This window comes from Myotis daubentonii, chromosome 11 (assembly GCF_963259705.1).
Source record: "Myotis daubentonii chromosome 11, mMyoDau2.1, whole genome shotgun sequence".
NCBI lineage: Eukaryota > Metazoa > Chordata > Mammalia > Chiroptera > Vespertilionidae > Myotis > Myotis daubentonii.
In genome coordinates, this window is record NC_081850.1 from 10,119,687 (window position 1) to 10,144,912 (window position 25,226).

Genomic DNA, 25,226 nt, shown 5'->3' on the forward strand with positions numbered 1-25,226 from the left:
AACAAGACTGACTCTTCAGCATGTAGACTTCAATGTAGAATTCCTCGGTGTGTGGATTTAACATAGTTGTTCATTCTGTACATGTGATGTTTGTGCCTGATGTTTCTATTTGATATGACTTGACCCATAGCTCCATGATGTTAAGTACTTCATAAATATGTTTAAGCGGCTCTATAATTTGATTGGTATAGCTTTGCTTTACTTTTTGTCTAATTGTTAGACCTTTCAAATTTTCCAAATACTTTTACTCTGTAATTAAATTAAAAAGACCCTTAGATCCAGTAAGTTTGTGTTCTCTGCTGTTTCCTTAGAGGAGTAGAATGCTAGTGTTTCAACTAGTGCTCTGTTATGCCTCTTGATAAGTTGTTTACAAAGATGTATTTCTGATATATTATGTAAGGGCTTAGATCTCTAACCTAAGGAAAAATATTTTGGTTTTATTTTTTATATTTAAATCTTTATTGTTGAGAGTGTTACAAATGTGCCCTTTTTTCTCCCCACTGTCCCTTCCACCCAGTTCCTGCCCTGCCCCAGTTCTTCCCACCTTATTGTCTGTGTTCATAAGTAATGCATATATGCATATAGGTTCTTTGGTTAATCTCTTCCCATTCCCTTACCTCCTTTCCCTCTGAGATTTGTCAGTCTGTGCCATGTTCCCATGCCTCTGGTTCTACTTTATTCATCAGTTTATTTTGTTCATTAGATTCCTTGTTAGTTTATTTTGATTTCTAGACTCAATTGTTGATAGGTACGTATTTATTGACATTTTATTGTCATATTTTTAATCTTTTTTTCCTGTCCTTTTTCTTCTTCTCCTCTTCTTAAAGAATACTCTTCAACATTTCATGTAATGCTATTTTGGTGGTGGTGAACTCCTTTAGTTTTTCTTGTCTGTGAAGCTCTTTATCTGACCTTCAATTCTAAATGATAGCTTTGCTGGGTAGAGTAATCTTGGTTGTAGGTCCTTGCTGTTCATCACTTTGACTATTTCTTGCCACTCCATTTCTGGCCTGCATAGTTTCTGTTGAGAAATCAGCTGACAACCCTATGGGCACTCCCTTGTAGGTAACTAACTGCTTTTCTCTTGCTGCTTTTTAATAAAATTTTTACTTATCAAACTGACTAGGATGACATTGATAAACATGAATATATAGGCTTCAAGTGTGGGTTTCTATATTATAAGATCTGTATATTGCGTTGTGTGTCCACCAGCCAGAGTCAAATCTCCTGTCACCTTATATTAGGACCTCCTTCAACTCCCACCCCTTTCCCTTTGGCAACCACCGCACTGCTGTTTGTGCTCATGAGTTTCAGTTTTATATCCCACATGTGAGTAAAATCATATGTTTTTTAGCTTTTCCTGATTTAGTTCACTTAGCATAATCTTCTCAAGGTCCATCCATGCTGTTGCAAATGGTGCTATTTCATCCTTCCTTATGGCTGAGTAGTATTCCGTTGTGTATATGTTCCACATCTTCTTTATCCAGTCCTCTATCGCGGGACATTTTGGTTGTTTCCATGTCTTGGCCACTGTGAAGAATGCTGCAATGAACATAGGGTGCATATATCTTTGTTGAAACATTATTTTGAGTTTTTCAGATATATACCCAGGAGTGGGATGGCTGGGTCTTATGGTAGCTCTGTTCTTAATTTTTTGAGGAATCGCCAGACTGCTTTCCATAGTGGTTGTACCAGTCCACATTCCCACCAGCAGTGAATGAGGGTTCCCTTTTCCCCACAACCTCTCCAGCACTTGTTATTACTTGTCTTGTTGCTATTGGCCACTCTAACAGGTGTAAGGTGGTATCTCATTGTGGTTTGATTTGCATTTCCCTAATTGTCAGTGAGGTTGAACATCTTTTCATATATCTATTGGCTGTTCACATGTCTTCTACCCACTTTTTGATTGGGTTGTTTGTTTGGTGTTGAGTTTTATGAGGTCTTTATATATTTTGGAAATTAAAGCTTTGTCGGAGCTACTGTTTGCAAATATCTCCCATCTGGTTAGTTGCCTCTTTGTTTTGTTGTCAGTTTCTTTTGCTGTGCAGAAGTTTTATTTGATATAGTTCCATTCATTTATTGTTGCTTTTACTTCCCTTACCTTTGGAGTCAAGTTCATAAAATGTTCTCTACGACCCAGGTCCATAAGTTTGGTACCTATATTTTCTTCTATGTAACTTATTATTTTGGGTCTTATATTTAGATCTTTGATCCATTTTGAATTATTGTTTTTTGTACATGGGGACAAATTGTAATCCAGTTTCAGTCGTTTGCATGTGGCTTTCCAGTTTTCTCAGCACCATTTATTGAAGAGACTATCTTTACTCCATTGTGCAATTCTGGCTCTTTTGTTGAAAATTATCTGTCTATATACATGCGGTTTTATAGCTGGGCTCTCTATTCTGTTCCATTGATCTGTGGGTCTGTTTCTTTGCCACTGCCATGCTGTTTTGATGATTGTAGCTCTGTAGTATAATTTGAAGTCAGGTGGCAGGATACCTCCAGCTTGGTTCTTTTTTCTCAGGTTGGCTTTGGCTACTCAGGATTTTGTGTGGTTCCATAAAAATCTGATGATTTCTCATTCTATTTTAAAAATGACAGGGATTTTTATGGGGATTGTATTAAATCTGTATGTTGCTTTCAATAATATGGCCATTTTAACTATATTGATTCTTCCAATCCATGATCACCGGATATTTTTCCATTTAGTTGTGTCTTTTTCAATATCTTTTAATAATGCTTTGTAATTTTTCAGTATATAGGTCTTTCTTGTTCTTTGTTAAGTTTATTGCTAGGTATTTTATTTTATTTATTTATTATTATTTTTTTTAAATATATTTTTATTGATTTCAGAGAGGAAGGCAAAGGGAGAGAGAGATAGAAACATCAATGATGAGAGGGAATCATTGATTGGCTGCTTCCTGCATGCCCCCTATTGGGGATCAAGCCCACAATCCAGGTATGCACCCTTGATCACAATCAACCCTGGGACCCTTCATTCTGTAGGCCGATGCTCTATCCAGTGAGCCAAACTGGCTAGGGCTATTGCTAGGTATGTTTAAAATATATATATTTTTATTTATTTCAGAGAGGAAGGGAGAGGGAGAGAGAGATAGAAACATAAATGATGAGAGAGAATCATCTATCAGGTGCATGCTCCACACTGGGGTTAAGCCTGCAACCTGGGCATGTGCCCTGACCGGGAATCGAACCCCTACCTCCTGGTCCATAGATAGATGCTCAACCACTAAGCCACATACAGCTGGGCTACTCCTAGGTACTTTATTCTTTTGGTTGCAATTGCAAAAATAATTGGGGTTTTTTCCATTTCTTTTCCTGAAGTTTTGTTACTATACAGGAAGACAACATTGCACATTGATATTGTATCCTGCAACTTGACTGTATTTGTTTATTGTTTCTAATAATCTTTCGGTGGAGTCTTTGGGATTTTCTAATTACAGAATCATGTCATCTGCAAAAAGTGACAGTTTGACTTCTTCCTTCCCTGTTTGGATGCCTTTTATTTCTTTCTCTTGCCTTATTGCTCTGGTTAGGACTCCCAGCACTATGTTGAATAAGAGTGGTAAGAATGGACATTTTTGTCTTGTTTTCGATCTTAGAGGAAAAGCTTTCATTTTTTTCTCCACTGAGTATGATAATAGCTGGGGGTTTATCATATAGGGCCTTTATTATGTTGAAGTACTTTCCTTGTATTCCTCTTTTATTGAGTGTTTTAATCACGAATGGATGTTGTATCTTAGCTTTTTCTGCATCTGTTGATAAGATCATATCATTTTTATCTTTTCTTTTATTAATGTGGTGTATTACACTGATTGATTTGTGTATGTTGAACCATCCTTGTGCCCCTGGAATAAACCCCATTTGAGCATGATGTATTTTTTTTTTTTTTGGATGTACTGTTCTATTTGATTTGCTTGTATTTTGTTTAGGATTTTTGTATCTGCATTCATCAGAGATGAATGTGTTATGTTTGCCAGGTTTTGGTATTAGGGTTATATTGGCCTCATAGACTATGTTAGGAAATATTGTCTCTCTTTCAATTTTTTTGGAAGAGTTTAAGAAGGATAGGTTTTAAATCTTCTTTGAACATTTGGTAGAATTCACTGGATTTTTGTTTTGGGGGAGGATTTTGATGGTTGTTTCAATCTCCTCACTGCTGACCCGTCTATTTAGATTTTCCAGTTCTTCATGACTTAGTCTAGAAGTTATATATTTCTAGGAACTTGTCCATTTCTTCTAGGTTATTGAATTTGATGGCATGTAGTCTTTCATAATATTCTAGTATGATCCTTACTATAACTGTGATGTCCGTGGTGTCTTCTCTATCATTTCTGATTTTGTTTATATGGGTCTTTTCCCTTTTTTTCTGTGAGTCTATTCAGGGGTTTCTCAATTTTATTAATCCTTTCAAAGGACCAGCTCTTTGTTTTATTGATTTTTTTGTGTAGTTTTTTTGTTCTCTATTTTATTTAATTTTGCTATAATTTTTTATTATTTCCTTTCTTCTGCTGACTTTGGGTTGCTTATGTTCTTCTTTCCTCTAGTACTTTAAGATGTGATGTCAAGTTTTCCACTGGGGATTTTTCTTGTTTCTTGAGATAGGCCTGTAATGATATAAACTTCCCTCTAAATACTGCTTTCAGTGTATCCAAGTGGGTTTGATATATTGTATTATCATCCTCATTTGTTTCTATATATCTTTTGATCTCACCTTTTATTTCTTTTTTGACCCAGTCATTTCTATTTGAGAATGTTCCATGTGCCCTGGAGAAGAATGTATAATCTGGTGTTCTGGGATGAAAGGTTCTGTAAATGTCAATTATGTCTATTTGGTCTAGTGTTTCATTTAAGGCCAATATGTCTTTATTGATTTTCTGTTTGGTTGACCTGTCTAAAGCCGTCAATGGAGGATTAAGGTTTCCAACTATGATTGTTTTTATCTGTTTCTCCCTTTAGTTCTGTGAGTAGTTGTTTATATATTTCGGTGTTCCCTGATTGGGTGCATATATATTAAGAAGTATTATGTTTTTTTAAAAATCTTTATTGTTGAAATATTACATAGACCCCCCCCCCATAAATCTCTTCTAGCCCACTCCCATTCCCCCCAAGGCCCTCACCCCCCCCATTGTCTGTGTCCCCAGGTTATGCATATATGCACATAAATTCATTGGCTGATCTCTTCCCACCCACTCTCCCCTGCCTTCCCTCTGAGGTTTAACAGTCTGTTCATGCTTCTATGACTCTGGGTCTATTTTTGATCATCAGTTTGTTTGGTTCATTAGATTCCACATATGAGTGAGATCATGTGATACTTATCTTTCTCTGACTGGCTTATTTTGCTCAGCATAATACTCTCCAGGTTTATCCTTTTTGTTGCAAATGGTAAGAATCTTCCTTTTTTATTGCTGTGTAGTAATCCATTGTGTAACTGTATCATAGTTTTTTATCCACTCATCTGCTGATGGGCACTTGGGCTGTTTCCAAGTCTTAGCTATTATAAATTGTGCTGCTATGAACATAGGGGTGCATATATCCTTTCTGATTGGTGTTTTAGGATTCTTAGGATATATTTCTAGAAGTGGGATGACTGGGTCAAATGGGAGTTCCATTTTTAATTTTTTGAGGAAACTCCATACTTTTTTCCACAGTGGCTGCACAAGTCTGCATTCCCACCAGCAGTGCATGAGGGTTCCCTTTTCTCCACAACCTTGCCAACACTTGTCGTTGGTTGACTTGTTGATGGTAGTCATTCTGACAGGTGTGAGGTGATATCTCATTGTCATTTTGATTTGCATCTCTTGGATGATTAGTGACTTTGAACATTTTTTCATATGTCTCTTGGCTTCCTGTATGTCCACTTTGGAGAAGTGCCTGTTTAGGTACTTTGCCCATCTTTTAATTGGGTTGTCTTTATTTTGTTAAGTTATATGAGTTTCCTATTGGAGATTAACCCCTTATCAGATGTATCATTGGCAAATATGTTGTTCCCTGTGGTGGGCTTTCTTGTTATTTTGATGATGGTTTCTTTTGCTGTCAGAAGCTTTTTATTTTGATGTAGTCCCATTTGTTTATTTTCTCCTTAGTTTCCATTGTCCTAGGAGATGTATTGGTAAAGATATTGCTGAGAGATGTCTGAGATTTTGGTGCCTATGGTTTCTTCTAAGATTTTTATGGTTTCGTGTCTTACATTTAAGTCTTTTATCCATTTTGCGTTTATTCTTGTGTATGGTATAAGTTGGTGGTCTAGTTTCATTATTTTGTATGTACCTGTCCCATTTTCCCAACAGCACTTATTGAAGAGACTGTTTCTGCCCTGATATATGCTCCTGCCTCCTTTGTCAAATATTGAGCACAGTGGCTTGGGTTGATTTCTGGGTTCTCTGTTCTATTCCACTGATCTATATGCCTTTTCTTGTGCCAGTACCAGGCTGTTTTGAGTACAGTGGCCAGAACTTCCAGAGCTATGTTGAACAAGAGTGTCTGTCATTCTGGCGTTTCTCCTTTACTGAGACATAGCTGGGTGTGTGACCAATGGCACAGAGGGCTCTGTGTCACTGGCCCTACAGGTGGCTTACTTGGTCCGGATTGGGTGGCTATTAACATCTTTGTCCACTAACATATACCCCATTTGAGTTCTGTGTACCTTGACCAACATTGACTGACATATTTATGGGGGGGGGGGTAATTCCCACTGGATCGAGGGAAACTCCAAGGAGCTCTTCTGTCCCACTTGAACTAGACAGTCTCCTAACCAGTCTCTCTGCCTTCTTCCAATTGCCATAGCAACAGCTGCCACATTACTTTTCCTGGGAAGCAGCTCTGAGCATGTCACTTCCCTGTGTAGAAACTCCAGTGGTTCCCCAATTTTCTTTCTTTTTTAAAAAATATATTTTTATTGATTTCAGAGAAGAAAGGAGGGAGATAGAAACATCAATGATGAGAGAGAATCATTGAATCGGCTGCCTCTTGCACACCCCACACTGGGGATTGAGCCCTGACCAGGAATCAAACCATAACCTCTTGGTTCATAGGTCAACACTCAACCACTGAGCCATGCTGGCCAGGTCCCTAATTTTCTTGATGTTAAAGAGTTTTCATATCCAGCACCCACTTCTTTTTCCAACCTTATTTCCCATTCTTCCCCTTTGTTCATTATTCACTTCGGCCAGCCTGACTTCACAAGTTGTTCTTGTTGGGGGAGCTGCTCATGGGCTGCAATGGATGATCTCAGTTTCCCCTCTTCCGCTGCCTCCGTACCACCTGCCCCGAATTCCCCAGCTGGCAGCGGTCTCTTTTGAATGCCCACAACGTTTTGTAGCTCTCTTCCTTATAGCACTTCTCATTTCCGCCTACATCCTGGTGTAAATACCCCTCACTTTCCATTTCCTAGAGAGCTCTTGCGGATCTGTTTAATCCCTCCTGGTGGCATCCTGAGGTTCATGTTGGATTGTCTTGACAACAGCATTTCTGATAATGTGGCACTGATCGCCCTGCACCGCGGAGACCCCAAGGAGGCCAGGCTGCGGCGAGCTCCCGCATGGCTAATGTGCAGGTGAACACCTGCCTTGGCGCCCACGCAGGATTCGGTGAACCAAAGTTGGATTTTAGGAATACACCAATCTCTTTGTTTACATAGCCTCAGATTTATTACAGTTTTAAGTCACAGATATCAAATTTTTATTTTCTTTTTTCACTTTTTGTCTTGTTTTTCTCCTTTTTGTTGAGGTGACACTGGTTAAAATTATACAGGTTTCGGGTGCACAGTTCGACAACACATCATCTGTGCACTGTATTGTGTGTTTACCACCCTGAGTCAAGTCTTCATCCATCACCATTTATTCCTCTACTTTATGATAGGCAGGGAAGAACAAAAGGTAGCAAGGGCTTTCTTCTGACTAGTAATAATGCTGTAATTGGAAAAGAAAAAATAAACCGATACAAAGAAAAACATGATGAATGACTCCATTTGTTGCCTTATACATGGGATGAAGCATGTAAAGAAAAGGTTAAATCTTTCTACTTGCACTGGAGGTCCGGTGCACAACATTCACGCACTGGGGGTGGGGGTGGGGGTGGGGGATCCCTCAGCCTAGCCTGTGCCCTTTCGCAGTCGGAGTGTCCTCGAGGGATGTCTGACGGCTTAGCGCTGCCGTGGAGGCGGGAAAGGCTCCCACCACTGCCGCTGTGCTAGCCAGCCATCAGCCTGGCTTCTGACTGAGCAGCACACCCCCTGTGGGAGCGCACTGACCACCAGGGGGCAGCTCCTGTGTTGAGCATCTGCCCCCTGGTGGTCAGTGCGCACCATAGCGACCGGTTGTTCTGCTGTTCGGTCGATTTGCATATTACCCTTTTATTATATAGGATCACTGTCAGAATCTGACCATAAGTGATAGGTGGGATGTGAGCATGGTTGGTACCTGTTATCATATCACCCTGAGGGTTGCATTAGGACAGTACATTAATGCTTAAAATTTTGTCCTGCAGTAAACTTCTAATTCATCCTGCTTTCATCTCAATGAGATTAAAATATACTTTATTAGTGCTAATACCTAGAGTTATGTTTTCAGACCTAAAAGGCAAAGTGAGCTAGAATTGCTCTTTAGTTGACAGTTCAGCTTGTGGACAACACCCTTAGTCTTTCTCTCAGATCTCTCTCTCTCTCTCTCTGACATCCGGAGTCCTCCGAGAAAAGCTCCCACTGTGCAGGCGTTGGGATGGGTAAGAACGTAGAGTTTGGAGTGGCAAACCTGTCCAGTTCAGCCTCCTGGTAGTGACCTTCATTTTATTGTAAATTTCCTTTGTGACACAGAAGCATGGAACCAGATTGGGGGAGGTCAAGGCACACACCTGTGGGCACACAGGCACACCCACACACTTTCTCCAGATCCTTTGCAGAGATCGCCACCTCAGCCTCTCTGTGAGCACGGAGCGCTGCAGCGCTGGGGGAGAGCTTTACCCTGGGAATCGGTGGTTCCAATACCAGCTCTGCCACAGACAAGATGTATGACCTCAGACAGTTACTCTGTCTTCTAAATGATCGGTCTCCCCATTGGCAAAGTTGGGACAATAATGGTACTTAACTCGCAGGGGAGTTTGGGGGATAAAATGAGATGTATGAAACAAGTGCTCCGAAAATGAGAGCTGATATTGGACAGAGGTGTGAGGAGTATTTTAACTCAAAAAGATGAACCTTACAATTCAGTGGACCAACAAATTATCACTTACTTTAGGCCAGAGTTACATTACATCAGTGCTGACTCATTTTAAAAAACATGACTTCTTCAAGTTTGGAGACCAGGATTTTTCAAAACACCTATTCCACATTTTCAGTGGGAAGGAATTCTTTAGCACTTCTTAATTCTCCTCCTCAATTTTACTGAGGATAGAAGTTTTTTAGTGAGCACCTTCCCATTTTTCTCTCTTGGTACTGTTTCATGTTTTCCCAACGTTCTTTTTGGGCTATGGGTCAGTTTTACAATGAAAACAAAATATCTCTTTAGTTTAAAAAGAAAATATCCTCATGTTAGTCTTCTATATATATTTTTTCGTAAAACCTTTTAGATAAAGGGTTTGAAAAATCTCCGAAGACAGTCATTGGATGTAGCTCTGTTACTGCTGATGCAGGGGAGGGTGGAGTGCCTGGGCTGGTTCAGATGATGACAGAACTTCTCTTTGGTTTTCAGAAAGCTGACATCTCTAATCAGCCCAACTGTTTGACTAGGAAACATAGTAGGGGGAATACTGCTAAAGTTACCAGACCTTCCTAAGTCTGCTCCTTTACCTGTAATAGGTCCTTTTAGCTCCAATTTGGGTGATTTTTCTGCTGAAAATGGTCCTTTTAGACTATGTTTGCCCTGTTATAGGCTGAATGTTTGTGTACCTCCAAATTTCATATGTGGAAGCCCTTACCCCACAGTGTGCCTCTGTGGAGATGGGAGCTCAAAGGAAGGTTTAATTAAGGTTTAATGACATTGTAAGGGTGGGGCCCTAATATGATTAGTGCCCTTATAAGAAGAGACACCAGAGAGCTAGTTCTTTCTCTGTGCCTGCCCTGACGAAGGCCATGGGAGCACATAGCAGAAGGTGGCTGCCTGCGCACCAGGAAAGAGCACTTAGCAGAAAATGAATTGGCTGGAACCTTGATCTTGGGCTACTAGCTTCCGGAACTATAAGAAAGTAAGTTTCTGATGTTTGAGCCACTTCAGCCTATATTTTATTGTTGCTGCTGACACAGAGTAAGAGACATGTGCCCTGAAACAACTTCAGAAATAAAAATAAGCAGATAAACCTAGAGGACACAAAAATCAAAGCTATGACCTGCTCACTACCCTGCCTGCTACCTGCTTGTCTGCTCCCAAACAGGGCAGAGAACATGCTGGTTCCTCAGCCCCTCCAGGTTACCTGCAGGTCACTGCCGCGGCTGTACAAACAGGAGAACCTGAAGGTCAGCCAGGCTTTGGGAAGCTAACGTCTGAGATCCGCTCTCTTCTAAATACCCCAAAACTATAGCCACACACACAGCAGGATTCAATTCCAAAGTCAAAAGGTTTTCCTTGAAAATAGATTTCATTTTATTCAAATTAGAAATATCTGTCTCTCTGCAAAACCACCTCCCAACAAAGTTATCCTCTGGACAAATGAACAACATTTTCTTTTGAAAAATTTTAAAGATAGTAAAAGAAAACTTCACATTTCTTTAATGGTGATCGATCCAAAGTTACATAATCAAGAAGTTCCCACCTCTGACCTGGCCACAAGGCGCGCGGACCATTCACTCCGAAGGACAGGGGGCGGGGGAGCGTCGCAATCACCACGGTGATCTGAAGTGTGCAAAAGTTCCCGTCCACCCACATCCGTTAACACTGGTGTAACAGGCAGGGGAAGGTTTCACTGAACCGAGGAGAACCGAGAAACACAGAGAGGACAGGGAGCGCCTTCTGAGAACACTTGTTTGTGTTCAGCTGAACGCTAACAGGCTAAGAGTAAAAAATCAAAACGTTCTGTGATCAGTAACTTTAAAGACGCGCTCAGCTCTTCCTGGCACTACTGACATTCCACCATGCTAGCCTCCAAACCCTAGAAAAAGATACACAGATGAAGGAAAAGAGAGAATGTAGGGACTGCTGCCTGTGCCTGGAGGAAAGGCACCGCGACGCCAGTGCTCTGTGCAGCTCCCCTGTGGCGGCAGGGGCCTCGCGTCTGCCCCAGGGGCTCGGCGGCCGTGGCTCCGCACCCGCACCCGCTCCGGGGCAGCTCCCAGGGCAGGGCTCCGAGGGAACGGCTACTTGGCCATCTTGCGGATCATGTAGTTGAGGATGCCCCCGTTGTGGAAATAGGTGAGCTCCACGTCGGTGTCAAACCTCACGACCGCCTGGAAGGTCTTCCCGGTATCCAGCTGCGACAGTAAGAAGCCAGGAAGAGTCAGGCGGGAGCAGGGGGGCAGCTCAGTCAGGAGGAGCGTGTGCCCGGCCCCCAGGTCAGCCACGTGGAGAGGGGTTCGGACACCAGCACCACGGGCAGCGCCTGGGGGCATGCGCGGCCGCAGGCCCGCCCGCCCCCTGACCCGCTGACTCAGAAGATGCATTTTAAAAGACCCCCCAGCGACTCATCCGCATGGGCCGGCACTGAGAGTGTGAGTGATGGACGTGAGAGGCATCTGAGACTTAGAAAGGGCCTCTCTGGGCCTCCCAAGGCCACAGTGTTTCCAAGCCTCTCAGGGCTCCCTGCAGAGGAGGTGCCTCAGGTCGGCAGGTTTTGTTGGGGTCCCTTAGGCACTGGGCCCAGCTCCTCACCCCGGCCTGGGAAGTCCCCCTGGGACCTGGGCGTGGGCATCTCCTCCTTTCCTCACCAGGGAGCTGTCATTTGGGGTAAGACTCAGATGGGGACCGCGTCTGTTGTTCACATTCTTATCATAAAAAAGGTGTTTTTTAGGTCATGTCCTGCCCCCGAGCTTTCGCCACTGGTCTCCGGGATAAGTGAAACTGGGAGGAATGGGAAAGGCTTGGAGGTATGAATGGAACTGATAACCATGAATAAACAGAAATATGTGATATGTTGTGAGGCAGGTAGAAAGGGGGCTAGTAAAACTCTTGAGGCTAATTTAGTCCTACCCTTTGTTTTTTCTTCTTCCAAATCCCACTGGTTTCCTTCTAGCAAGATGGATTACAAACACAGGGTCCCTGTGAGCTGGCCCTGGCGTGGAGAGGCCCCGGCTCACCTTGACCTGGACCTTCATCCGTGGTTTGAGGTTCTCTGGGATGTTGATGGTGTATCGTTCCCGCCCCGTGAGTCCCAGGGTGTCTGCCGTCTCCCCCGGGAGGTACTCGAGAGGGATCACTCCCATGCCGACCAGGTTACTGCGGTGGATGCGCTCGTAGCTCTCCGCCAGGACCGCCTTGATTCCCTGAGGACCAAGAGAGGGGTTGGGACACAGTCCCAGTTTTTCCTTAGACACAGAAACTTATCAAAAAGCTCTCTAAGTCAAAACTCTTCTCACACCGACATTCTTTATAAGTACAAAGTAATCGTTTACACTAAACGCTACCCCCTCGCTATAAATAGCACAGCAGTCAGGGCTCAGTGAGTGCCTACACAGTACAGGCACTGTGTGAGCCCTTAAATGGCTGCTCTCATTCCCCCTGCACCAGGCCAGGCCGTCAGGGGAGTATCCAGTATTCTGAACCCAGGCAGTCTGAATACTGAGCCACTGTGTGATGTAACACCTCTTAGCAAACTTCCACTGTAACAGAATCCACATCACAAAACAACATAAAGAAAATCATTTCTTTCCCTTCAATTCTGCTATGATTGTAGGTCCATTGGCAGACATGGAAGATTTAACCAGAGAAGCAACTTATAGAACATACTATCAAGAGAGTAAAGAATTACCTACTGTGTGCTTTTATACTTCCTGCTTCAAGGATCAAATCCTATGGAATATAATCTTGACATTAAGCTATCTATAAAGTACATTTTACTGGCAATCTATAACTGGCAATACTATACAGCAGTGATCAATAAACCAGGATACTTGATTAACTAAAACACCCTATTCCCAAATTTAGTTAACTGTAACAGGATATTTAGGTACCCCTAAAAGGTCTCTTGATATCTAGGGTACACTTCTAAGAACATCCCTGCATAAGGGTCCCTCAGGGAGCTTGTTAAGAATGTTGAATTTTAGAGCCCTGGCCTGGTGGCTCAGTTGGGTAGAGCATCGTCCCGATTCAATTTGCCAAGTTTGCGCTGGATCCTCTGTCAGTGCAAATAGAGAAAGCAACCAATCGGAATTTCTCTCTCTGTCTCTAACCAATTAATACAAATAAATAAATGTTTTTAAAATGTAGAGTCTCGGGCACTACCCCAGATCTACTGCACAGATTCTCACGCAGGGAGTGTGGGCAGGAGGAAGAGAGAGTCATGAAAAGCATGGCTATAAAGCATGGCTATAAAGCAGTGGCTCTCAAATTTGCTGCATATTAGAATCACCAAGGAAAGCTTTCAAAATCCTGACATCAAGGCCTTTTTCCTTACCTGTTAAACCACAATCTCTTGGGATGAGATCCAGGCACAGGTTTTTTTAAAAAAAATCCCACAGGTGCTTCCAAATTTTTAAAAATTTATTTATTGATTTTTAGAGAGGGGGGGGAGAGAGTAAGAGAGAGAAATATATATAGAGAGAAACATCAATTTGCTGTTCCACTAATTTATGCATTCACTGGTTGATTCTTGTATGGTCCCTGACTGGGGATCGAACCTGAAATTTTGGTGTATCAGGATCACACTCTAACCAACTGAGCTACCTGGCCAAGACTGTTTCCAAATTTAACAACAAATTTATGGAGGAAGGGCAGATTCTGCAGGGTAGCAGATATTTTGTACGGATTTTTGGATACATGTATTATGTAGTTATTTTTTTGGGGGGGGGGCGGAATATAAATCTTTGTAAATGCACACTATTCATGTCCCTAGTTCTGTATAAATGGCTGTACAGGCCTGTCAGTGCCACAGATCACAACTGTATAACCCTCTCTGCATGAACTCAGCCCAGGAGACTGCTGAGTGGTCCTGGCTGGGCAGCTACAGATTGAAGGACATGGTGTCTGGGCAGCCAGGACTCAGAGCAGCTCTACAGCGAAGTCTAGACTCTGGAGCGCCCCCTGGGTGCCAGTTCTCCTTTCCTCCCACCCAACTGACTGGCACTACTGTCAGCGACCAGCTCCCTTCCTCAAACCTCTTCCTTCTTTTCTCTGGTTCTTTTCAGCAGGTTCTAAAAGAGCAGACCCCTGACATACTACCAAATAATCAGAGAACATTTCTTTTTCCGACAGAACAAAATGATTGATTAAAAAACCAAAATAATAGGTGTGTGATATTCAAAGATTTTCAGAAGCCTGGATGTCTGGGGCTAGCTGGACAGCCACATGTTTTACTGGGGATACCACTTAGTTAGGGCTTCCCAGGTGCATTGATTGGCTCGAGCCACACGTAATCTACACTGACATCAGCTAAGCCGTTTTACCTGCCCTGAGGATTAAGGCCGGCAGCAGGTTTTGTTGCGGTCCCTGAAGAGGTGAGAGCCCTCTGCTGCCTGTGTGGCCCCGCCCCTGGGGAAACCTCCTGGTCAAGCCCTGAAAGGCTGAAGGGTCTGCAGAGGGTCCTGCTCGCATAGAGAGAGAGAGTCCTTCCCGGCTGAGTCTAAGGAGACTTTCACAGGCAGAAAAAAGCCTCGTAGGAAGCACTTTCCTGAGTTTACCCAAAGCTCAGGCTCCTGACTTTTTCCCTTGCAGGAACCTGGCAGACAGGTCGGCAGCAGCGGCCCTGGCTTATTCCTCAGGTTCACCGGGGACAATGGCCTTAAACAAATTTTGGGTCCTCAACCTCTGAGAACATTTTGAAAACCATGGAACTTTCCCCTTAGAAAAAAGACATACAGACAAACTTTTGGATATGATTTCAGAGACTGCACAGACCTTCCGCCCAGCTGTTCTACTGCGACCCCCAAAGACCATGGCTCCGGGATATGTCTGGTCTGAGGGAACCATTTCACCTCCAGATTGCTCTTCACTGAGAGAAGGGGAGCCAGTCCACCAAGAAGCAGGGGAGGAACAAACACCACTTGCTTTTCGGAGCTGCTCTTCCACATCGTGGAGAGTAAAGCACCAGAATGGATTCCTGGCCCCTCCCAGCATCCCTTCCGGTCCACAGGGGCAGCTGCCCGTGGGGATGTCCCTATGTCATACTCACCAGGAGGAAAGGGCCCTTGGCTGCCCAGTCCCGGGAGCTGCCGGAGCCGTACTCTTTGCCGGCCAGAACTATCAGGGGAAGGCCCGCCTGCTGGTACCGCTCAGCGGCATCAAACACATCAAGCTGAGGAAGAGAGAGGGGAGGTATTACAGATGTAGCAAAGGCACAGAGTGCAGACACAGGCCTGGGAGACCTGGTGGGGTGTGCAGGGTCAGAGGTCTGCAGTGAGCCAGGTCAGTGCAAAGCCAATGGAAAACTCAGCCAATCTACAGGATGGTCTACAGATGCCTAGTCTACAGATTCCCAATGAGCTCCATCTATCTACACTGACCAAATTATATTTTACTAGAGGCCCGGTGCACGGATTCATGCACATTGAAAAGAAATTAATTATAAGGTGGCTGGCAGGGCGGGACCGGGCTAGACAGGCTGGACATGCCCTGGAGCCAACTCCTGCAGTCCCTCCCAGGCCAGCCGCACCTGGGGGGGCACGGGGGCTCAAAGGTCGTCTGCGGAGTGAGTGGGGACCCTCTGGCAGGTGGGGTCCCTCTGCCTAGCCTGTCCGACATCCCCTGAGGGGTCCCACAGTGCAAGAGGGCACTCTGCAAAGTTGCTGTCGCTTGGCAGCTCCTGCGTTGATATCTGCTCCCTTGTGGTCAGTGAGCATCATCCCTACCGACAGGTCAGCTGGTCACGTAGCCTTTTATAGATAAAGACTAGGGGCCCGGTGCACGAAATTCATGCACTGGGTGTGTGTGTGGGGGAGTGTCCCTCAGCCCAGCCTGCCCCCTCTCACATACTGGGAGCCCTCAGGCATTGACCCCCATCACCCTCCAATCGCAGGATTGGCCCCTTGCCCAGGCCTGACGCCTCTGGCTGAGGCGTCCGGCCCGGGCAGCGGGGACCCGCAGCTGCAGCGGCCCCACGATCGTGGGCTTCGCTTTAGGCCCAGGCAAGGGACCCCTAGCTCCCAGGACTGCCAGCTTCGACCATGCCCAGCTCCCATCGCTGGCTCCACCCCTACTTCCTGCTATCACTGGCCAGGGCGGAAAAGGCACCTGATTCTCCGATCATGGCTGGGGGGCAGGGCCGCCTTTGCCCTGCCCCCCAGCTCTTAGCTCCCCCCTGGGTTTCCGATCACTGTCAGTGGCAGGGGGCTTCTTCCTGCTTTCCCTTTCGCCTCCCTGCATTGTGCCTACATATGCAAATTAACCGCCATCTTGTTGGCAGTTAACTGCCAATCTTAGTTGGCAGTTAATTTGCATATAGCCCTGATTAGCCAATGAAAAGGGTAGCTCGTACGCCAATTACCATTTTTCTCTTTTATTAGTGTTGATATTCTCTTAACTGAAATGGTTGATTGTGAGTGTTTTAGAAAAAATTCAAATCCTAAGGCATCCAGGGAAAAAGGAGAGTAGATTAGGTTGTTTTTGTCTCTTCCATTGACTGAACTATTTTTAAACTTTTAAAAAACAGAGAATCCACCTAACCCTGGGTTTTAACTCAGTATCAGAGACTCAGTGATGGTCAATTGTGAAGGGTAGCTAAACACAAGAAGGTAAGGTTCTGAAATCATTTAAAATGCAAACTTCTATTAGTCACCCTTCTGCAATGGAGGTCAAGGTAGAGAGAGTGGAAATGTTGATGGGTGAAGGCCCAGCATTAAAGGACAGGAGAAGATAAATATTTCAGTACATATGAGAAACACCTTACATGAGTAGATTCATATGTTCTCACAGGAACTCTGAATACTGAGCTGAGACTTCAGACACATCTGATGTCATTGCTGGTGGTGGAGCGATGTGACAACTGTTGTTCCTGGCTACCAAGTTGGAAAATAAAATCCCTCTAGAGCAGTGGTTCTCAACCTTCCTAAAGCCGCGACCCTTTAATAGTTCCTCATGTTGTGGTGACCCCCAACCATAAAATTATTGTCATTGCTACTTCATAACTGTGATTTTGCTACTGTTATGAATCGTAATGTAAATATCTGATATGCAGGATGTATTTTCATTGTTACAAATTGAACATAATTAAAGCATAGTGATTAATCACAAAAACAATATGTAATTATATATGTGTTTTCCGATGGTCTTAGGCGACCCCTGTGAAAGGGTCGTTAGACCCCCAAAGGGGTCTCGACCCACAGGTTGAGAACCACTGCTCTAGAGAGGGCTCCCTTGGAAAGGCGTTTAATCAAACCTTCAAGCCAGCTTCGACAAACTGCTGTTGTGATGGACCTCAGGAGCCTGTGGTTAATTCCCCGCAGCCTTAGCTAAATCTGGGTGGAAGTCTGTATATGTGCAGCTGGACAGAGCTTGTGAATAGAGAAACTTACAAAAATAGTAAAAGCCTTCTCTGTCCAACCAAATAGTCTAGACCAGTGGTCGGCAAACTGCGGTTCGCGAGCCACATGCGGCTCTTTGACCCCCTGAGTGTGGCTCTTCCACAAAATACCAACTTCTGCGCATGGGCCACGAAGTTTCCATCGAACTGTACATGTGCGCCCGCACGTGGTATTTTGTGGAAGAGCCACACTCAAGGGGCCCCCGCACGTGGTATTTTGTGGAAGAGCCACACTCAAGGGGCCAAAGAGCCGCATGTGGCTCGTGAGCTGCAGTTTGCCGACCACTGAGCTAGACTGCTTCAAAGACCAATAAGAAACATCCTGCCGGATGCTTTCAGAAATACCTGTTACCAGCGTTGGGTAGTAAGAATGTGGGAGTTGAGTTTTATGTGCTTTCAAAACTACTGCAAAGCTGAGCATCCCACGGCAAAGCAGGCCACGAAACCCAAGGTCAGGGGGACCCAGCGGCTCCGGATTCGGTCTCCTGACTGATCTTCTGGGAGCCATGCTGAGTGCTAACCAGGCTAGCGTGCGAGCTCTGCACGCTCCCTCTCCTAGGAAGCCAACATGGTTTCCCGTGCTTCTGTGCCTCTAGAACTCCTAGGGGTTAGGTTTCAACAGTCCATTCTTCATTTCTCCAGTTTCATCACATTCCCTAGTTTGATGAGGATGTGGTTCTCTTAAGCACCATTCCCAAGAATTCCTCTACACCTCTCCTCCCCCCGACCTCCCGATAGAGTGATGTCAGATGGTTGGTCTGTCAATACTTGGTATTTGCATTATGATTATGTAAATGCTATTTACTGCTCAGTCAGGTAATGTACTATGACTTCGCTTTCTTGGCAGCTTAAAAACAATTTTCACTGAAATTAATAATTTTCATTGTGTGTGTGTGTGTGTGTGTGTGTGTGTGTGTGTGTGCTAACCTGTTTCTATGTTCCTACCCATTAATTAATCCCCAAACGATCTGCCTAAAGTACAAATCTCCTCTAAAGACACTCAGGCAATTTATCACCTAAAAGCCCTTTTCAGGGGGCTGCACCCTGGAGTCCAGCACTGCTCCCGGGTGCCTCCCAGGACGGAGGAGCCCTCCTCCACCCGCATCCTGGGGAGTCCCAGCCCTGCCTTCTCCTGCACCCCACACCTTCCTCTATTTTGGTGGAACACTTTCAGCAACACTTTTTGCGACAGGAACTGAGGGATATTTTTTAAGTTTTTGAGTATCTGAATGTGCTACTGCTTTAATTTCATTTGAGCAGGGTGTGAAGGACAGGATTGTAAAGGAGAAATCAGTCCAAGTTCCCAGGGTTGCTTCGGCACCTCTGATCTCCGGCATAGTGTATATAACCTGTTTTAGCTTCTCCGGGAGTTTCTAGATCTTCTCCTTTTTTAACCCTCACCTGAAGATATGTTCAGAGACAGAGAGGAAGGGAGAGAGAAACACTGATGTGAGAAACATCGATCGGTTGCCTCCTTGACTGGCGCCAGGGATGGAATCGGAAACGTAGGCATGCGCCCTGACCAGGGATGGAACCCGTGACCCTTCGGTGCAAGGGATGATGCTCCAATGAACTGAGCTGCCCCGGCCAGACCTCTGCTGATCTCAGCTTCCCGGGGACGTGCCTGGCGCAGGCCATCTTCAGGCACCCTGCTGGGCACCCAGCGGCCCTTTCAATCTGGAGCCTTCGGTCTGGCAGTCGAGACTTTCCCTTCTGTTGGTGTGTGATAATCTCCTCTCTTCTCTTTTCAGTACCTCTGTTCAGTCAGATGTTGGGCGTCCTCAGTTCAGTCTTTACTTTTCTCAGTTTCTCTCTAATTTCTCCTTTATCTTTCTGCTCTATATTTTGAGAGATTTTTTTCAACTAACCAACTTTTCCTGTGAAATTTTTAGGGATTTTTTTTTTTTAATTCAAAGAACTCTTTCTTGCCCTCTAATTACTTTACAGCCAGGGTGGGGAACGTCTGGCCCATGAAATCAATTTAGTCTGGCCCTGCCAAGGCGCTAGGGTGAGTTAATTAGATGTTTGACCAAATTCAGCAGGCTGCTTTTTAAGTTGATGGCCTGTGAATGATGTTATAAATATCCAAATGGCTCTTGGCAGAAAAAAGGTTCCCCACCCCTGCTTTATAGCAACAGGAAACCATCTCATCACTCTGAAGAAACAATGTGTTTTTCTGTTTTCTTCTATTCTTCGCATTATCTGTTTTCTCTCCCTTCCTTCCTGTCCTTGGCCTAGGTCTATCTTTCGAGTTCAAGGATTGGCTCAAATGTCCGTCCTTCTCTGCTTCTGTCTCCTTATTTAAGAGGCACTGAACATCTGGCTAGAAGTTCTGACATGGTGGGGCTCGCAAATAAGTGACGTTCACTGCGACAGTCAGTACCCGGAGGCCCCGATGTCTGCCGCCGCCCGCAAGGCCTCCCCTCGGTCTCTTGCGCATCCCACCATTTAACTGTATCTTTTTCATCGAATAGTTTGCTCATTATCCCTGATTCACTGAACATTACTGGGCTCTGGCTCTGAGCTGGTCCTGGTGACCCGTGACTGTCTATGAAGAGACTTTACAAAAACATGATCAGCTGCAGGTGAGGCAGTGGGCGTGGTGGTAAACAGCACTGGCTTCGAAGCCAGGCTCCCTGGGTTTAAACTCAGTTTCTCTACTTGTGGCCTTAGGGATATAGGGGCTCTCGATGCCGTGGTTCCCAGTTTAAAATGTGGGTAACTATGGTACCCACTTCAAAGTGTTGTTATGAGTATTAAAATTAGACAATGCATGCAAACAGCTCAGAACAGTACCGAGACATAGTAAGTTCTACATCAGTGGTTTCTCAACCTTCTGGCCCTTTAAATACAGTTCTTCATGTTGTGACCCAACCATAAAATTATTTTCGTTGCTACTTCATAACTGTAATGTTGCTACTGTTATGAATCGTAATGTAAATCTCTGATACGCAGGATGGTCTTAGGCGACCCCTGTGAAAGGGTCGTTCGACCGCCAAAGGGGTCGCGACCCACAGGTTGAGAACTGCTGTTCTACATAAATGTTAGCTGTTATTGTTTTAAAATAGGTTGGGAAGGTTATTTCTCAAGTGGCCTCGCCTGTTTCCAGCAGCTTCGCCACATTCACTGAGAAGGGAGGTGACACCGAGGACCAGACACCAGACTAGCTGTTTCACATGTCCCGCCATTTACGTTTTAGCCTCAGAGCCTGCGAGGTAGTTAGAACAGTATTTCTGCTTCACAGGTAAGAACGCTCAGGCTCAGAGGGAAATGCATTGCTGGGAGCTCCACAGCTGGTCTGAGGTGGAGCTGGGGCTTGAACCCGGCTTGTCCGACTCACAGGGCAGGCTTTCCTGGTCTCTCTCAGGCCTTCCAGCAGACAATCCCACTGTGGCAGGTCCACCTACGGGTTCCCTGTAGGACCCGAGCCAGCCTCCACATTCCTTCTCTCCTCCTGGTTTGGTGAACTCAACTAAATGCCAATACAGTCCTAAAGCAGCACTTCTAGGTTAACACCCTCTACCCTACCCTGAATCCCCCCTCAAACACTCTGAACTCGTGCATTTCACTCAAAGGCTCTGGAAGGTCGATTCCAGGAAAGCAGATTTAGTCAAGCCAAAGGCAGGACCACTGAGCAGGACGAGGTTTCCCAGGTTAAAGGGCGTCCCCCTCACTGATGAACTCCACATGGACACCTGGCGAGACCGCAGGAAGCCAGGGGCAGGAGGGGCAGGGAAGGAGCTAAGAGCGAAGGAAAGTGACCGACCGGGTAGACACCCAAGCAGCCGGGCCAGGCGAGGTCACCATACTCACCACTTCTCCAGAAGGCAGGTGTATCGTCTGCGGTGCCTGCTTGTTCAAAAATTTGTTTAGTAAGCGGATGTTGGCAAATGTGCCCCGAGCCATGATGGCATCGTTGCCCCGGCGGGAGCCGTAGGAGTTGAATTCCCGCGGAGTCAGGCTGCCAAGGCAAGAGGGAGGGGAGCCGGCTGAGTGAGCGGGTGAAGATGGCCTTCACTTACACCCAGAAGGGGAAAACAGAAACCTCAGTATTCCTCTCATCTACCCAGAATGCCCTCCCAGGCAGCAAGCTGCTCCCATAGTTCAACTGAGGCAGTGGGAGGTGCCATCCCCACCCTCCATCTGGGGTGGAAGGTGGAACTAAACGTTATCCCAGGCCAACCTCCGTCTTATAAATCTGGGTAGAAAAGTAGGAGGAACTCTAATAAGAGTATTTATTTAATTTATTCAGTACGGAAGCCTTTAAAGTTTCACAAAAATTAAAATATGAAAAATGGGTAAGAAAGTCCTGGCCAGGTGGTTGGTTGGAGGGTTGTCCTGTACAAAGGGCCGTGGGTTCGATCCCCACTCCGGGCACATCCGGGAGGCCAACGATCGATGCTTCTCTCTCACATCGATGTTTCTCTTTCTCTAATATCGATAAACATAGCCTTGGGTGAGGCTTAAAAATAAATGGGTAAGAAAAAGGAAGTAAAGACAAATAATCTAAGTAAGTTGGTCAGGGGTCAGGTGGAGCCCAAAATGGGGGAAACATAAAATAGGTCCCAAAAGCTAACCAGAAGGGGGTTCAGATTTGTCCCCCAGTTATCAGGAACTGGACTGAAAGGGAAGACACACAACTGGCAGCAGGATTTACAAGATCCTAAGATATAAACCAGAGCAGGCCAAGGAGGCAGAGCAGCTATCCCTCCCTGTCCTGAGATCAGAGAGAAACCGGTCAGGGGGACTTCAGAATGTCAGAGACAACATTTTACCACGAACACAGAGACCCACCCCTTCACTGGGCCGCACCTTAAAATGCTGGGAAATGAGTGTGAGTGTTAAAGTGATTTAAAGGTTAGATCATATTGAGGACTGAGAGAACCGATAGATGGGTTTCAGGAGCAACTAAAATTATATCCAAGATGTTATGATACGTGCATTTTCCTGGGAAGGTATTATATTTGCTTTTACTCAGTTCCCTAAAGAGTCCATGTCTCAAAAGAGGTCACCAATCACCAATCAAAACAAGGTGCTGGATTTTGCTCCTCGAATTGGCTCTGGGCCCCATCGCAGAGGAAACTGATTCAGGAGGTGGGGGGGGAACCAGGAGTCTTTATCTCCCCAGATGATTCTCACGGAAAGTGAGAGTCGGGACCGACTTTGATTAATACGGGTCTACTAGCTAACAGCAGAGAACCCTGGTGCAGTACCTGTTAAAATTAAATCGGTGCATGACTGAGGACTGCTGATGAGTGCGTGAACTGCCAGTCTTAGAAGCAGTTCTCTGTAAAGAGTATGTCTTAACCGGGAACAGCAATGCAGTTCACGTGATGTTTCCACTGAGCAGTTCAAGTGCAGCCAGGCTCTGCCACGGTTAAAAGCAGACCCTTGTGCCTTATCTACTTGGCAAGCCGGGGGCAGAGATGATAGTTGAGCCGAATGCGCACAACACTTGCTCAAAGTTTGTCCCCTCTCGTCCTGACAGGGTTCACCTGCTGATGGATTCACCCATAGAAGCTTCGAAGCAGCAAACAGAAAAACTGATTGGTTTCCAAGCACCAGGGTCCGGTGAAGAGCCACGGTCTGCTTCCAATGGGACCAGGCGGAAGAGCAATGCTGGCCTAGTCCCTCCCTGCCGCCTTCGGTCGGTCCTCAGCTCCCACCTCACTCACACTTACCCTCTGTTAGTTAAGTAGCGAGCAGCAGGGCTGTTTCTTGCAATGTTTCCAGCCGGAGAGATATGGTCAGTTGTTACTGAATCTCCCAAATTCAGCAGCACATAGGCATCCACAATAGATTTAGCAGGCTGCGGCTCCAATGTCTAGCGAAGAACACAACCGGTCAGCCCAGCCCGTGTGCCCCATGCACCAAGAGGCAGCCGGCTCAGTTCCCGGTCAGGGGACATGCGCTGCGTTTTGTGCTTGATCCCTGGTGGGGGGAGTGCAGGAGGCAGCCGATCAATGATTCTCTCTCATTGATATTTTTTTCTCTCTCTCCTTCCTCTCTCCCTAAAAATCAACAGAAATATATTTAAAAAGAAAAAAAGAACACAGGTAGAGTTGGCCAGGTTTCCTCCAACAAGTTCACAAGGGAAGTCTCAAGCGTGGAGCTCTGTGGACCTGAACCAGGTGACAGCCCTAATCAGTGCACAGGAAATTCTAGGGTGTTCTTTTCTTTTCAGTTTTATCAGGGGTGCTCAGAAAAGTAAGGTGATTTTACTCCAAACACATCTCACCCTTGGAGGGAGGGAGAAGGACTGGCCCTGACCCCTCCAAAGCAACAGGATGCAGCTGCAAATGGCATTGTCTCTCTCCACGTGCACAGAACTCTGACTTCTATCCCCTCCCTCCCCAGGGGACCCACCCTGGGCAGCAAGGACGCCTTGTCTGGGCGGGTCTCAGAGGGAGGATGGTAGGCCTGGATGCTCCCTGGAACAGCCCTCGGACTTCCCCGAGACCACGCCCAGGTGGCATCTGATCCCCAGGAGTCTCTACACAGCCACACACAGCCCTGGCAGGAAACTGAGGTCTCACTCCAGCCAATCTCCCAGATTCCCCAAACCCTCCCTCAGGGCATTTGCTTGGGTTTGTGGAGGTTTGAATGAAACAGGTGGTGAAAACAAGAGTGTGCGATAATAAAGTAGATGTTACAAGGAAAGAAACCTTTTGAAGAATTCAGTTTGTTAAAAATAGAAAGTCATACCAGGTTTTCAAAGAATGGTGGTGACTTAATGTAGGTAGACTTGGGATTCCAGTAATACAGCGTATCTGACGGGGCTGCTAAGGCATTCCAGCTTTCATTCACAGTCTGTAGAAAAAAAAAAGAGAAAAAAAGGGCCAATCCAATTACATTCCATCACAAGGAAAATTCAACACATAAACATATAACACACATGCGAGCTACGAGGACAAAAACCATTCTTATTCTAGTCATACAAAAGAATTCCTTTACATGAAGACAGTGCCATGCTAAATAACTTAACAGCACATATGCACTATGACAGGCAGCCCAAGGACCCCAGCTACCCCCACCCCTGACTCACACCCTAAAGGGAGCCCCCCTGCTGAGTGTGGGCTGAACGTAGTGACTCATTTCCAAGGTTAGGTAATGAAGAGACTGCCTTCTATGTCCCTCAGCCTCTCCTGCTTCCTCACTTGCTTGCCCTGATGGTGTCAGCTGCCAGGCTGTGAGCTGGGCAGAGACCGCCAGCAAGGCCTCTGGCTGATGGTCCTGAGGCACTGAGGCCCCTGGTCCAGCAGCCCTGACGCGCTGATCCCGCCAACCGCGTGAGTGCCCTTACGAATGCAGCGCCCCAGCTGACCTCTGACTGGAGCCTTGCGAAGGCAGAGCCCTCAGTTAAGCCACACGTGGACCCACAGACTGTGAGATAATAAATGCGTGCTGTTTTAACCCACGAAGTTTAGGGGTAATTTGTCGTACAGCAAGAGATAACTAATCCATATACTCACAAATTAAGAAAAAATAATCCAGATTTGTACGGAAGGGGAAATCATTTACTCTCTGAAGATTTGGGGAAGTAGATTTCCAAGTCACATGGTCATTGGATAGCCAACCACAGCTGCTTTGCATACAAATTAGCTTGAAATCTC

At 45.5% G+C, this 25,226-nt stretch overlaps 1 protein-coding gene across 1 annotated transcript in view; it reads right to left on the reverse strand.

Annotated features, from left to right (window-relative positions):
- Positions 1-10,568: 10,568 nt before the first annotated feature.
- Positions 10,569-25,226, reverse strand: part of ACO1 (aconitase 1) — a 61,512-nt gene continuing 46,854 nt past the window's right edge. Inside the window, exons 16-21 of the mRNA XM_059656491.1 lie at positions 24,319-24,423; positions 23,295-23,437; positions 21,427-21,574; positions 15,268-15,390; positions 12,239-12,424; positions 10,569-11,416 (exon numbers count right to left, since the gene is read on the reverse strand). Of these exons, the coding sequence (XP_059512474.1) occupies positions 11,303-11,416; positions 12,239-12,424; positions 15,268-15,390; positions 21,427-21,574; positions 23,295-23,437; positions 24,319-24,423 (819 nt within the window). The 3' untranslated portion in view covers positions 10,569-11,302. The remainder of the gene's footprint in view (positions 11,417-12,238; positions 12,425-15,267; positions 15,391-21,426; positions 21,575-23,294; positions 23,438-24,318; positions 24,424-25,226) is intronic.